The following is a 15,561-nucleotide window of genomic DNA, read 5'->3' as shown; positions in this document are numbered from 1 at the left end:
CGGGCACGGGACACTCTCTTAGCGATATCAGCAAGGAAAATGTTCCCGAGAAACTGGGGGGAAAAAAACGAAATCCCACGAATCCCCACGACTCGATCCCCGCGAACGGACAGATTGAGCTGGAGGGATTGTGGAGCGAGGCAGGTGATCAATTTGCAAAATTCGTTTGGACCCGCCTCAGTCGAATTGGACGTTACCAAATGAAACAGCTGTCCAGGAAAGGAGACACAGGGAGAGAGGGAGTGGGGGGTTGTGAACTAGAGGCAAGCTAATGCAATCATCAGTCCTTAGACAAATGCTAAAAACTTAACTCAGCAAGATTTAACCATATACTGAAAGAAAAGAACGTAATTAGACAAAGCCAATAAAAAAAACCGAAAGAACTGCGGAAGCTCTAAATCAGGAACAAAGACAGAAGTTGCTGGGAAAGCTCAGCAGGTTTGGCAGCATCTGTGAAGAAAAATCAGAGTTAATGTTTCAGGCGGGTGACCCTTCCTCAGCCAATTATTTGAAAAAATTCACAAATATTTCCTTTCAGCCAATCTATCAGAACGATTATGAACAGTGAGCGGGAGAGCGATACACTTGGCATTTACGTAGAGAGTGGGACAGAAGAACTCGTGGCGGATTCAAGGGTTCAAATAGGATTAATGCAGAGGAACGTGAATTGCTTCACTTAGGCAGAAGGAATGAGGAAGCCACATAAAAAGTAAACGTGCAATCCTAAAGCGAGCACGAGAGCAGAGGAGCCTTGGGGTACTTGTGCACAGATCAGTGCCGCAGACAGAGGACATTGAGAAATCGAATAATAACATTGATGGGTTCCACAATTCGTCAAAAAAAATGTCAAGTGCAGTTACTCTCACCTCACTTCTGGAGTTCAGCTCTTTTGTGAAGCAGAGATAAGTTATTCCTCCCATAAAGCCATAAGACAATTAAGCAAGAGAAACAGGATTAGACCATTCAGCCCTTCAAGTCTTTCTGACATTGAATATGATAACAGCTAACACGGCACTCTTCAAATCCACTTTCCCGCCCTTTGTCTATAACCATTGATACCCCTCCTGGTCAAGAATCAATCAATCTGAGCTTTAAATGTACACAAGGGTTCTACCCCACATCCTCTCTGGAAACAAGTTCCCAAGACGCACAACATGCTAAGGGAATAAATTTACTCTCATCTGTCTTAAATTGATGTTCTAGCAAGAAGTCTTGTTATATAATTGGCAAGGATACTGGTCCAAGCATGATCCAAATGAAGCCCATTTCTGTGTACCCAATGTAATTTCCAGTACTGGGACCCACGCCCAATGAATCATAACCTATTTCTCTGATACCAACCACTGAACCGCGGATTTATTTCTCTAAATTTGTCATCTGTCAATTTTCACTTAACTCATGTTAATTAGCACAAGGTATATAATATTATAGATTTTATAATGCTGTGTTTATTACCTTCGTCGATCTGCTTTTTTAATGCAGCCTCAAGCTGTGCGCATTCCCTCAGTAGATCTTTTATCCAAGTCCTACCTTTGTCATTGGTACATACACAGGAAACACAAAACTGGATCTTTCCACCCTCATTTAAAAATCGTTTTTGGCTCAGAAGAGATATCCTTCATCTTGGCACCAGAAAGGCAATACAGCTTTTGCAATTTTTGTCTTCCCTACAATTAACAGTGTGTATTGCCCTAAGGATGCTATCCCACATTAGTAATACATTCCCCTTTTCTCCACCAAGTTGTCTGTACCATGCTGCTTTAGTCAGTTTGCTCAATCTCCCTGCAGTCTGTAGCTGCCTTCACACAAGGAGCAATAACTCATATCTATGTCACAAAGGCATTGGTTGAGCATCTTCAAATGGGAAGTTCTGGAGTCCAACACTCACAGTCATATCCGTTGTGCCTGTGTACTGTCCAAATTTTATCTAATTAAATTATGGGATGTGCCTGACTCTGAAACAATGTTCAGATCATTCTTCCCTACACCCACCACCCTGCACCCACCACCCTCCCACCCCCATCCCTGATGTGTCATGGTGTCAGTCGCTGAGTCCCTAGCCCATCAAATCTGGCTGCAGTCAATACTTTGTGCAGATTTGGTCAACTTCGATCACAGCAGTATCTACCAGCTCTACTATACTGCAGCTGCAACACATTAAAAGTCCAGCAAACTCTATTCCTTATAATGCATTCATTCAGATATTGAACATGTTAAGTTTGAAAGTCTTAACTGTACCTTTCATATATACTGACATCTCCTAATATAAGCCACATGGCCTATCAAAACCACATGGAATAAACACACACCAATTGCCTTGTTTTCCTGTGACAACACACTTTGGCAACAAGAGGTAAGAACAGATTGAAGAGGCTCTGTTTCCAATTACTATGTCCCTCCACTGAAACACTCCTCACACATGTCCACTCTGCCATTCTGCTTTAAAGTGATGCTGAATTCCTGTAGCAATGCTGACTTGCTGCACGCTCCTCCTGGTCTGCTTCACTATAATTCTAACATACCAAAAGCATGATTTAGGTTTTTTTTAACAGTAATGCTGACTTGCTGCTTACTCCTCCCAATCTGTAGGAATATTTAACAGAGAGGAAGCAGAGAGTTGGCATAACTGATGCACTTTCAACTTGATCAGCTGTTCCCAGTAGAATGCCATGAAGATCAATGCTGAAGCCTCAGCTATTAGGAACATACATTCATATCTTAGGTGATATTAAAGTCACCAAGACAGTTGGGGACATAATATAAGTAGGAAAGAAGAAGCTGTAAAAATATCTCGACATGTGGGTAACAGAATCACAACAGACTGCAATGTGAGGAGGTGGTGCAAGAGACTTTAGCCTGTAGAACAAAACAAAAATCAGAACATTTATGAAACTTTCCAAAAATGTAAATATCTAGAGAAACCGTGTATACTCAGATATTGAATAGAAAATGTTGGTGTGCAGATACAGTGAGCTATGTGGACGCCTAGTGGCATGTGGTCCTGTAATGGAATATGATTATAATAATAGAACAGGAAGCTTTGCCACGACTGTGAGGTCTTTGACGTTTGTGCTTAGACTCTGGAGTTTCTAAGAATGCTACGTGATCTCACTGACACAGAAGATTCTGATTGTAATAACAAATGTAATATCACCGTAAATACTCAGCAGGTCATGCAGCAACAGTGCAGGCAAACAGAGTTAACACATCAACTTAATAACCAAAGGCACAGACCCTCCTACATAACATCAGAAAATGCTTCAAAGGCCAAACAGCCAGAGATTGAATCTTTTGGCTGTGGAATATGAAGACCCGTCCTCACAACATGCAGTCAATGGTGAGGAACTGTGAAGAGGAGTGATTTGTCTATTCTGAGGGTTGTGAAACTTTGGAATTCTTTACAACAAAAATGTTTGGTGATCTTCCATTGAATATATTTAAGACTGAGAAAACAGCTTTTGTTAATCTCAGAAAGAATGAAGACAGATGTGGAGAATGAGGAGCATGGAGCTGAGATAAAATAAAACAGCCGTGACCTAGGTGATTAGCAGTGCAAGCTGGAGGCCTATTCCTGCACCTGTTTCTTACATTCTTATGACCTACAGAGTAAGTCCATCTTTTCCCTTTTCATGTCATGTGAGGGAGAAATCGTTCTGGTGTAAAGGATATAAAGAAAAGGAAGAAATTTCATGGAAACATGTGGAATCAGGATAGGAACCAGTGACAACTACCTATGAGAGAGTTGAGGCAACAGGGACTGGACTTAGGGGAGACAGATGAAGTGCAACAAGGGTAAAAAACATGGAAGAAAAGTTTGAATACAACAGTCACAATTAATTGTTTAACTTTAGATATAATCTTCGTCATTTACTTGGCTTAAAGTCTGAATATATCGCGTCATTATTTCAATGTATTGCTGTTGTTCCCAAAGGTGTAGATGAAGTTGTGTCTTTGCTTAATACCTTCCACAGGGAAAACACAGGTGCAATGAGGATCTTGTATGTTCCACACCTTGGACCAAATTCACTGAGGGACGCAGTATCAGGAGGGACTCCCTTTAGCGTATATAAACTTCAATCATTTTTCTTTATTCTTAAAGCTACATCAAACGTCTCTATGACAGCAGGATTTCACAGCACATTGAGAATGTTTCGAACACCAATGTCTCCAATTACATCCAAATACTATCCTATCCTTGCTGGATTTGGAATGCCTGGCAAGTACTATATTGTAATGAAATTTATTCCCCGGAGAGGTGTTATAATGATTTGTAAGTTTGTGAGCCTTGCTCTCATTTAGACATCTCCACTATTGAAGTTGCCTTCATTTTCAAAACATGTTGTCCTCTCTTTAACATTCTCTTTTGACTGGTGTTGCCTTCTCTTGAACAGATTAAATCCTTCATATTGTTGACAAGGTTGGATTCCATTATCATTTGTCATGACTCTTCTTTTATTTGCTTTTTAGTTTAATAATGTCTCTTTTCTTGATCACTTCCACTCCTGTTATTGTCTACTGCCTTACGTACTTTTATTCAGAGTACTGATTTATTTCCACTCTTAGTTTTGTTTGTTCTTCTGATATTTCTCATCTTGATTTCTCATCTGATACACTTTCTTTAAATCTGAGACAATTTACCTCTCCTCTCTTATTCCTTTTTATCTTTGTTATTGCCTGCCCTCTTATTTCTTTGTTGTATATGATGTGTTTGTTTTCTTCTACTTCGTTTTAGCCGGCTCTCATAAGCCTAATAATAAACTCTCCTAACTCTTTCTGAAGTTATTGCCTGTCTCTTGCTAAGATTTATGCTTGGTGCTATCAAATTTTACCTTTCCTACTGGATTGGTGTTGCTTAGAGAAGTTTAAATTAAAAAGTTCAAGTAACAAATAGGTTCAAATTCCCAAAGTGACTCTTCAGATTGAAAATAATATAGTTATCAGGGGTCATGAGGAAAAGACAGGAATGTGGAGTTGAAGATTATCAGATCATCTGAAACCTCATTGAATGACACAGCAGAGCTGACCAAATGGCCTGCTTTTCTTTTGTCTTAGAGTATTAAAAACCAAGGATTGTTCCATATATTGAAGGCATACTATTTGATATTTATTATGAACAATATTTGCACTGCTATGGGTTACAGCAGTGTTTGCAGATTAACTGGACCCAACAGGTTGTGTACAAATGCAGCCTTGATTGGTAAATGTAGCACATTTGATTGTGGACTGCTATTGACCCGTTACCAAGGACAAAGACTTTCCACCTCCAAACAGTCATGTGATTTTGGATGTAAGTTTGCTCGCTGAGCTGGAAGATTCGTTTTCAGACATTTTGTCACCATCCTAGGTAACATCATCAGTGAGCCTCCGGTGAAGCGCTGGTGTTATGTCCCGCTGTCTATTTATGTGTTTAGGTTTCCTTGGGTAGGTGATGTCATTTCCTGTGTTGATATCATTTCCTGCGTCAGTGGTGTCATTTCCTGTTCTTTTTCTCAGAGGGTGGTAGATGGGCTCCAAATCAATGTGTTTGTTGATGGAGTTCTGGTTGGATAAATAGAAATAGTTCCGGCATAAGTAGAAAGCGGGACATAACACCAGCACTTCACCGGAGGCTCACTGATGATGTTACCTAGATTGGTGACAAAATGTCTGAAAACGACCCTTCCAGCTCAGCGAGTAAACTACTTCCAGAACCTCAACCTGAGCTACAAATCTTCTCAAAACTCGCTAGTCATGTGATTTGTTCTCAGGTAATTGAAGATTTGTTTGCAAGTCATTCAACATCTTGGGATGGGAAGAATTACAGGGTAGCCATTGGATCTCCATCAGTTAGGATATCTCTGCCTCTCTCTCTCTCTCTCTCTCTCTTCCCAACCACCACCCCACCTACCACGCCCCATCTGTGCTACGAGCGACTTTAAACCTGAAGAAAACCTGCTTATTTTTCACACAGAAGTTACGACTTCTAATAAGTTAGGACATCCAAAAGTGGAGCAGCAACCCTATGCTTCTCAGATAACACTGGGAGCAGAAGGCAAGGGTGACTGAGAAACAACATTCTTCCAGTACAGGAATCATAATCATTTTGTGAAGGGAAACCGCTGAACTGCCTTCCCAGTATTTCTTTCATCCAAAACCTTTCTTTTTCTGATGTGTGCATGTGACTAATGTATGAGTTTTAGATAGTAGTATTTTATTCCTATGGCTTATAACAATGTGCCCGTAAATATGCTCCATTAGATTTTTGTAAGTAGTAAATATTGATAAAGACAGAAACCCTGTCCATGCTTTCTGTCAACCAGGATCAAAAATCAGGCAATTTGGGGAATTCTCGCAGACTCAAGGAACAGGGGTCTAGAGTTTTGTGCTACCCCAATAAGTCATTATAAATTTATTCAACCAAGATGATAGCACGTTCAGTAGAGAAGACCAGAAAAGAAAGAGAAAATTTGATGTCAATGCTATTCTAGTTAATACATTATTGTTGGCTAAAACCTGTTATCTTACTGTGTTTTTTTCCTATTTCTCATAGTCAACTTGGTGGCAATTGTAATCCTGTGTCGAGGGGAATGTGGTCTCTCCAAGTGCATCACCCACTACCTGGTGGCCATGGCAACAGCAGATTTCATGGTGATTGTCTTCAATGTGATATTGCATCAGATTGCTGCTATTTATTGGTGGAATTCTCTGCTGCTGTACACTCCAGTTTGTAGGTTTATTCTGTTCCTGTCTCCGACTGCCATCGACATTTCTGTCTGGTTCACGGTTGCTTTTACCTTTGATCGTTTTGTAGCCATTTGCTGCCAGAAGCTGAAATCTAAGTATTGCTCAGTGAAAACTGCTACTGCTGTGACCATTACACTGACCTTGGTTTTCAGTTTAAAAAACATTCCTTGGGCCTTCTTGTACATTCCTTATGTGATAGTGAACGACATACCAAGGGGTTGTTTTGTATCACCAGTGATTTATTTTCAATCTCAAGCAATGGCATTTTCTTGGATTGAACAGCTGTTAACTCCCACTCTTCCATTTGTCTTGATTTTATGTTTGAACATCCTCACTGTAAGACATATTTTAGTGGCCAGCCAGGCACGAAGGAACCTCCGAGTCCACAACAGTAATGCTGAAAATGGTGAAGACCATGAGATGAAAAATCGCAGAAGGTCCATTGTTTTGCTCTTTGCAATATCGGGCAGCTTTATCTTGCTCTGGATAACAACAGTCACATATTTCCTATATTATCGAATTACAAGCATCTATATCCTCTCATCTCTATTTAGCCCTTACGAAACTTATGAAAAGACAGGAATCATGCTTCAGCTCCTGAGTTGCTGCACTAACACGGCCATTTATGCAGTGACCCAGAGTAAGTTCAGGCAGGAGCTGCTGTGTGCCCTCAAATATCCCTTTACTCTCATTTGTAAGTGATCTCAATGAGGAAAAGTGCTTCAAAGAGGATCGGCCTGCTGTCCACAACGTGTTAACTCGACTCCAATCTGAAATCACCATCTACTGTTATGATGTGGGGTGCCAGTGCTGGACCGGTGTGTATGAACTCAGAAGTCACACAACACCAGGGTATAGTCCAAAAGGTTTATTTGATATCATAAACTTTCAGAGCACTCCTCCTTTATCAGGTGAAGATTTCACTTGATGAAGGAACAGCACTATGAAAGCTTGTGATTTCAAATAATCCCATTGGATTATTACCTGGTCTTATGTGACTTCAGACTTTATCTACTGTTATCAAAGCCAATCAAACATGTCATAAACATTTTTTTCTGAAGTTTATTTATCAACAAACTTATTCAAATTTAATCCCACTTTGGAACACATTGTAGCATTATCAAATCCTGATTTACACATTACTTGTTTACCTTTATATTAATAAATCTTTGATAACATTACCACAAATCCTCCAAATTCCGAGGAACACAACCCTAGTTTGCTTCACCTCCTTTTTAGTAGGCTATCTTTTTAGTACTCAGTTATCTTTCTTGTAAATGGAATCTGTACTCACTCCAAGACCATTATCTCCTTACTCAAGTGTCATGTACAGAAATTCTCACAGTATTGCAGGTGCAATCAAGTGAGCGTTTTGTGAAGCTAAAGTATATCTCTGCCTTCTTTGTATTGTCATCCTCTGTGTGTTCAGGCCAGCATTCCATTTGTTTTTTTTTGTGATTATCTTGAAAGTTGTTCGTGAATTTTAATGATTTTTGTGCCTGGACTTCATGTACTTCAGACCGCCACTGTTTCAAACTCTTCACTATTTAAAAAGCACCTTGGTTTTGCCTTTTTGTTTCCATCTGTACCACATATAGTGTCTGACTATCCATTTCATCCCCGTCTCTCATAAGTTTGTAAACTTGTATCAGATCAATCCTCAGCCTCTGATCTTCAAGTAAAAATAAACTGTGCTGTGCAATTTCAACTCATGCTTAATACCTCCAAGCCAGACAACATCCTCGTGGACTATTACCGTCTCCAAAACTTATACATTATTCTGATAATATGGTGACCAGTGCACAATATTCCAAACGTGGCCTAATTAGAGGTCTACACCGCTGCAACATGACTTGCCAGTTTTATACACTACACCTTTACCAATGAAGACAAGCATACCATATACATTTTTGATCACTTTGTCCACTTATGGTGTGACCTATATGCCTGGATCTCTCAATGTGTTTATGCTTCTCAGCTTTCTGCCACTAATTATATGTTCTGTCCTGCAAAAGATCTTCCAAAATGCATCTCCTTGCATTTGCCCGTGTTAAATTCCATCTGGCATTTGTCTGCATAATTGTCCAGCCTATCTCTAAACTCTGTCAATCCTCCTCATTATATGCAGCTCCCCCAATCTCTGTGTCATCCACAAACTTAGCAGTCAGACCACCTACTCTCCCCTCCTAATCATTCAATATATTTTATAAACAACAGGCGTGTCAGCGTTGATTCCCACAGAGCACCACTGGTCACAGAACTCTCGTCAGAAAACACACCATTCAACCACTACTCCCTGTCTCCTTCAACCAAGTCAGTTTCATATCCATCTTATCTGCTCATCATGGATCTCATTTGACTTTGCCTTCTGTAACGCTTTTCAATGAAAAGACAGGGTAATTTTCCTTGGCTTTATTGTCTTAATATTTTCCTGAAGCGATTCGTCAAAGGTGTAATGTCATATGTCCGGTCAGGTGGAACTTTTGAACCTCGGCTTTCTTATCTGCAGATGGGGGACACTGCCGTTACACCCCCCGACAATCCCCAGGCCTGCTGTCTTCAGCTTTCCAGGTGAAGGGCTCAGCTTGCATTTTACTGCTCCCACCCTGAAACTTGGACTTGGCAGATACACCTGGAATGACTTTTGATGTGTAAATATTTTAGACGGTTAGACATATTCAGAGTTCCAGATTTTCAAATAATTTATATTAATTATCTAAAATTGATGTAATTATTCTTAAGATGGTAAGATCTACTATAAAGCAGAACATTGTCACATTTACTTAACAACAGAATCCAGCACTTTCCAGATAAGCAACATCAAGTCGATTGGCGTGTGGTTCGTTTTGGTCTTGAAGCTAACGTAATATCAGAATGTAGGAAATTGTGAAAATTATAACCATCACATTTACTCCTTTAGCTGATATCACTTTTAGAATAATTACTATATTCTGCTGATATTTTCTTAACATTCTTCACAACTATGTAAACTTTTTTTTTATCAGATCATGTTACATAGGTGCTGCTGGCGGGGTCAGTATTTATTGATCTTCCCTTTTTGCCCCTTCCAAAGATGGTGGTGAGCTGCATTCTTGTACTGCTGCTGTCAGTGTGGCATAGGAAGACCCAGAATGCTGTTAGGAAGGGAATTCCAGAATTATGACCCAGTGACACTGGAGATACGGTGATATATTTCCAATTGAGGATGGTGAGTAGTTTGGAGGTGTTGCAGAAATTTTTATTTCTGCTTAACTAATAATGAGACTTGACTCCAGCTCCCGTTAGAAGCAGTTTATTTTCTTACTTGGTAATTAGGGGAGTGAGTGTTGATCTCCACCAGCACCCAACTCTGCTAATGCAGAGTATAATAATCTCATTAACACTATTAACTTCAGAGCAGTGTGTTCCTGTGGCATCTTGTGTTTGTCAATTCATTGTGAGTTTAAAGAAAACGGATGCTGCTCGAGGTAACAGGAATGCTGTCTTACAGATGCCTTAATAATTATTCTTCAAATGACCTTCGGCATGCAGCTAGCGTGAGGAGTGATACACAGTTTGATTAAAGCTCCAGCTTACCAGTAACTAGACTTCAGGAGGATACATGTGACATCTTCAATTCAGCCTAAAACCTTAGCATAGTGACAATATATCAAAAGATCCTTCTCTAACTTGAGCTAGGATAACATGCACATAGTGATAACACAGTCTGAGTAACTACCTCCCGACTTCTGTTAAGCTCATTAAAATCCCACATGCTAAACTAATTAAAATTCTTTCTCTATACCATCAGTTTCTACCATGGCTGCCTTTTCTGTCTTGGCCCATATTCCCATTGACCCTTGCGATGTAATTTCTGTCTTGGCCTAAATTCCCATCTACCCTTGCAATGTATTTTTTTTTTCTTCCACAGAAGGGGAACTGGCTTGGACTGATGAATAGGGTTTGTGTCCACTTCCTCACTGGGAAGAGTCAAAGAGCCTGCCACGTCCCAAGTGGCCTGTGCAGAGAGCCTCTACATGGGAGACAAGCTCTGTGTCCAAATGTTTAAAATAAAAATTTAAACATAAACTTCCCTCATGGCTCTCCACATCTCACTTTTCACTCTGCCTGTCTCCTCCCGTGCCAATCCAGACACACCAATGCTATCAACACAAGAGGAGGCCATTCAACCCATTGTGTCCAAGAGGTTCTCCAAAAGCAAGGGAATGTGCTGTCACCTTGCACCAGGCGAGAAGCATGAGCATTGCCCTTCATCCCCTTGAGCTTGCTCTGCCATTGACTGAGATCATAGCTAATCTTCTACTTCAACAGTATCTCCGCACACTATCCCCATGAGCATTGCTGTTTTCATATGTAGAAGCCTATCCGTCTCTGTGTTGAACTCACTCAATGGTAGTGCTTCCACAGCCCTTTGGGGGCAGGGGGTGGGGGCGGGGCAGAAATTCAATCGGCGACCACTCTCTGAGTGAGGGAATTCTTCCTCGTCTCAGTCCTAAACAGCCTCCGCCTTATTCTGAGGAGCTGTGTGAGCTTAGCGATCTGGGGGCACTGTAAAAGTTTGATGGTCTGTGTCGGTTTTGCGATGAATGTGTCTGTTATATGAACTGCCTGGGTTTAGGGAGACCGATACTCGTTTGATAATCTGTGTCTGTTTGGGGGTGGGCATATCAGTTTGATGGTCTGTATTGGCTTTTGGGATGGGTGTAACAGGTTGATTGGCAGTATTAGTTTAAGGGGTGTGTGTATCAGTTTGATGGATTGTATTTAGGCCCGTCATGAGTGAGCAGCACAAAATGGCTGATGACTGCCCATGGCATTAGCAGCAGAACATCGCTGACAGTAGTTAGAAATTTTGGGAAAACATTTGATTAACGTAGCCTTCACAAATAGAACAATATAGCTCTGCAGACCCAAGGTAACAGAACTGAGATAGAATATGCAGCTGCAGTTGTTTTATACATGAGAACATTTCACACTACATTTAATTAGTGAATCTCTCTTACATTGTTTAATCAATCTGTAACAATACTAAAGGAAGTTTTATTTAGGATCCTTGAAATAATCATACATATTAATTCGAAAGTAGTTGTAGATTTTGCATAAACAAAATAAAATCATTGAAACCATTACCGGGAATGATTCAAATATAATTATGAGGGCAAGCTAGGCTCATACAGCAAAATGGCCCCCATATCATTTCCGAGGTAAATTGAATCAGAGGTACAGAAACTAGGAGATATTGGAATGTAGATGAATTAATATATTTTAGGACACCCAAGGATTATAAGGATAGGGATCTTAAGTTAAAAAAAGTCATGGTGCAGCTGGCAAATATTTGGGAAGGAATGTGCTTGAATACAATGTTATTGTGAAAAGTTCTGTGAAGGCACGTAAGAGAATTTGATAAACATCATGGACGATCAGGGGTTGACCACATCTGCAGCAAGTGTTGGTTGCTGGAAGAACTCCGGATCAGAGTAAATGATCTGGAATCTGAGCTTCAAACTCTGCGGCACATCTGGGAGGGGGAGAGTTACCTGGACACTTGGTTTCAGGAGGCAGTCACACCCGGTAGATTAAATAACTCAAATTCAGAAAGTGTTTAGGGACAAGGTGTGACTGTAAGTGAGGCACATAGGGGATTCAGAATTCAGGAGTGCAGGAGCCTCAACCCCTGACCTTGAGCAACAGGTATGAGATTCTTGCTCTCTGTACAGATGAGGAAAAGGACTGTGGACAGGATGAGCCAGCTGACCATGGCACCGTGCTGCAGAAGGCCATTCAAGAGGGGGGAGCAAAAAGACAGGTAGTTGTTATAGGGGATACTATTATTAGGGGGACAGATAATATCCCATGCAAGCCGGATTGGGAGTCCCGCATGGTGTGTTGCCTGCCCGGTGCCAGGGTGCGGGACATCTCCGACCGGGTTGAAAGGATATTGGAGCGGGAGGGGGAGGATCCAGTTGTTGTGGTCCATGTTGGGACTAACGACATCGGCAAAGCTAGGGTAGCGGGCCTGTTCGGGGATTATGAAGCACGAGGAAAGAAATTGAAATACAGGTCCTCAAGGGTCATAAGCTCCGGATTACTGCCCAAGCCACATGCCAATTGGCATAGGGAAAAGAAAGTTAGGGAAGTAAACACGTGGCTTAGGGGTAGTTGTGGGAAAGAGGGATTCCATTTCATGGGGCATTGGCATCAGTTTTGGAACCAGGGGATCTGTACCATTGGGACGATCTTCACCTGAACCGATCTGGAACCAGTGTTCCAACGAAAAGGATAAATAGGGTGGTCAGTAGGACTTTAAACTTCTGAGTCGGGGGAAGGGAAAGTGAAAGAGGCAGGGAGTATGGAGTTAAATGGAAAGATAAGCAACAGGATAGCATGTGTACAGGTGGGTTTAAGCTCGACGCAAACTAGGAATACAGCAAAAAGGGAGGATAGCTTAAGGCATCTTAACCTCTCTAATAATGATAAGAAAGTTAGCATTAAGGCACTTTATCTAAATGCTCATAGTATTCACAACAAAGTGGATGAATTAACAGGACAAATCCTCTTGAATGATTATGATGTGGTATACATCACAAGAGACATGGTTGCAGGGAGTTCAGGACTGGCAGCTAAACATCCAAGGATTCACAACATATCGAAAAGACAGGAAGGTAGGCAGAGCGGGTGAGGTTGCCTTGTTAGTTAAGAATGGAATTAAATCTACGGCACTGAATGACGTAGGGTCAGAAGATGTGGAGTCTGTGTGGGTGGAGATGAGGAACCACAAAGGCAAAAAAAACTGTAATGGGAGTTATGTACAGACCTCCTAACAGTGATCAGGACCAGCGGCGCAAGATGCACTGAGAAATAGATAGGGCCTGTCAGAAAGGCAAGGTCACGGTGATCATGGGTGACTTCAATATGCAGGTGAATTGGGTGAATAATGTTGCCGGTGGATCCAAAGAAAGGGAATTCATGGAATGTTTACAGGATGACCTTTTAGAACAGCTTGTGATGGAGCCCACAAGGGAGCAGGCTATTCTGGACTTAGTGCTATGTAATGAGCCATACTTCATAAAAGACCTTAAAGTAAGGGAACGCTTAGGAGGCAGCGATCATAACATGGTAGAGTTCAGTCTGCAGTTTGAAAGAGAGAAGGCAAAATCAGATGTAATGGTGTTACAGTTAAATAAAGGTAATTACAGGGGCATGAGAGAGCAATTGACGAAAATCGACTGGATGCAGAGCCTAGCGGGGAAGACAGTAGAGCAACAATGGCAGGAGTTTCTGGGTTTAATTGAGGACACAGTACAGAGGTTCATCCCAAAGAAAAGAAAGATTATCCGGGGTGGGATTAGACAGCCATGGCTGACAAAGGAAGTCAGGAAATATATCAGAGAAAAAGAGACAGCCTATAAAGTGGCCAAGAGCACTGGGAAATCAGAAGATTGGGAAGGCTACAAAACTAACAGAGGATAACAAAGAGACCAATAATGAAGGAGAGGATCAAATATGAAGGTAGGCTAGCTAGTAATATTAGAAATGATAGTAAAAGCTTCTTTCAATACATAAGAAACAAACGAGAGGCAAAACCTCCAAATTGATGCTGGAAGGCTAGTGATGGGAGATAAGGAAATAGCTGAAGAACTTAATAAGTACTTTGCGTCAGTCTTCACAGTGGAAGACATGAGTAGTATGCCAACAATTAGGGAGAGTCAGGGGGCAGAGTTGAGTATGGTAGGCATTACAAAAGAGAAGGTGCTAGAAAAACTAAAAGGTCTAAAAATTGATAAATCTCCTGGCCCCGATGGGCTGCATCCTAGAGTTCTGAGGGAGGTGGCTGAGGAAATAGTAGAGGCTTTGGTCGTGATCTTTCAAAAGTCACTGGAGTTTGGAAAAGTCCCAGATGATTGGAAGATTGCTGTTGTAACCCCCTTGTTTAAGAAAGGATCAAGGCAAAAGATGGAAAATTATAGGCTGATTAGCTTAACCTCGGTAGTTGGTAAAATTCTAGAATCCATTGTCATGGATGAGATTTCTAAATTCCTGGAAGTGCAGGGTCAGATTAGAACAAGTCAGCATGGATTTAGTAAGGGGGGATTGTGCCTGACAAACCTGTTAGAATTTTTTGAAGAGGTAACAAGTATGTTTGACCAGGGAAACCGAGTAGATGTTATCTATCTAGACTTCCAAAAGGCCTTTGATACAGTGTCTCACGGGAGGCTGCTGAGCAAGTTGAGGGCCCATGGTATTTGAGGTGAGCTACTGGCTTGGATTGAGGATTGGCTGTCTGACAGAAGGCAGAGAGTTGGGATAAAAGGCTCTTTTTAGGAATGGCAACTGGTGACGAGTGGTGTCCACAGGGTTCAGCGTTGGGCCGCAGCTGTTCACCTTATATATTAATGATCTGGATGAAGGGACTGGGGGCATTCTGGTGAAGTTTGCCGATGATACAAAGATAAGTGGACAGGCAGGTAGTACTGAGGAGGTGGGGAAGCTGCAGAAAGATTTAGACAGTTTAGGATAGTGGTCCAGGAAATGGCTGACGAAATTCAATGTGAGTAAATGTGAGGTTTTGCACTTTGGAAAAAAGAATACAGGCATGGACTATTTTGTAAATGGTGAGAAAATTCACAAATCAGAAGTACAAAGGGATCTGGGAGTGTTGGTCCAGGATTCTTGAAAGGTTAACGTGCAGGTAGAGTCAGTAATTAAGAAAGCGAATGTAATGTTTTCGTTTATCTCAAGAGGGTTGGAATATAAAAGCAACGATGTGCTTCTGAGGTTTTATAAAGCTCTAGTTGGGCCCCATTTAGAATACTGTGTCCAATTTTGGGCCCCACACCT

At 41.2% G+C, this 15,561-nt stretch overlaps 1 protein-coding gene across 2 annotated transcripts; it reads left to right on the top strand.

Annotated features, from left to right (window-relative positions):
• The first annotated feature begins 4,112 nt into the window (after window positions 1-4,112).
• LOC125467678 (probable G-protein coupled receptor 139) lies at window positions 4,113-7,580 on the top strand. Of its 2 annotated transcripts, none has more exons than XM_048563828.2 (2): window positions 4,113-4,216; window positions 6,530-7,580. In XM_048563828.2, the coding sequence occupies exons 1-2, from the start codon at window positions 4,117-4,119 to the stop codon at window positions 7,423-7,425; spliced, it is 996 nt and encodes a 331-aa protein (XP_048419785.2). In that variant the 5' UTR covers window positions 4,113-4,116; the 3' UTR covers window positions 7,426-7,580. The 2 variants fall into 2 exon arrangements, with proteins under 2 accessions (XP_048419785.2, XP_048419784.2); XM_048563827.2 differs by having other exon boundaries at window positions 4,155-4,270.
• Window positions 7,581-15,561: the final 7,981 nt, after the last annotated feature.

This window comes from Stegostoma tigrinum, chromosome 34, assembly GCF_030684315.1.
Source record: "Stegostoma tigrinum isolate sSteTig4 chromosome 34, sSteTig4.hap1, whole genome shotgun sequence".
Taxonomy (NCBI): domain Eukaryota; kingdom Metazoa; phylum Chordata; class Chondrichthyes; order Orectolobiformes; family Stegostomatidae; genus Stegostoma; species Stegostoma tigrinum.
This window is presented reverse-complemented; position numbering and strand designations above follow the sequence as displayed.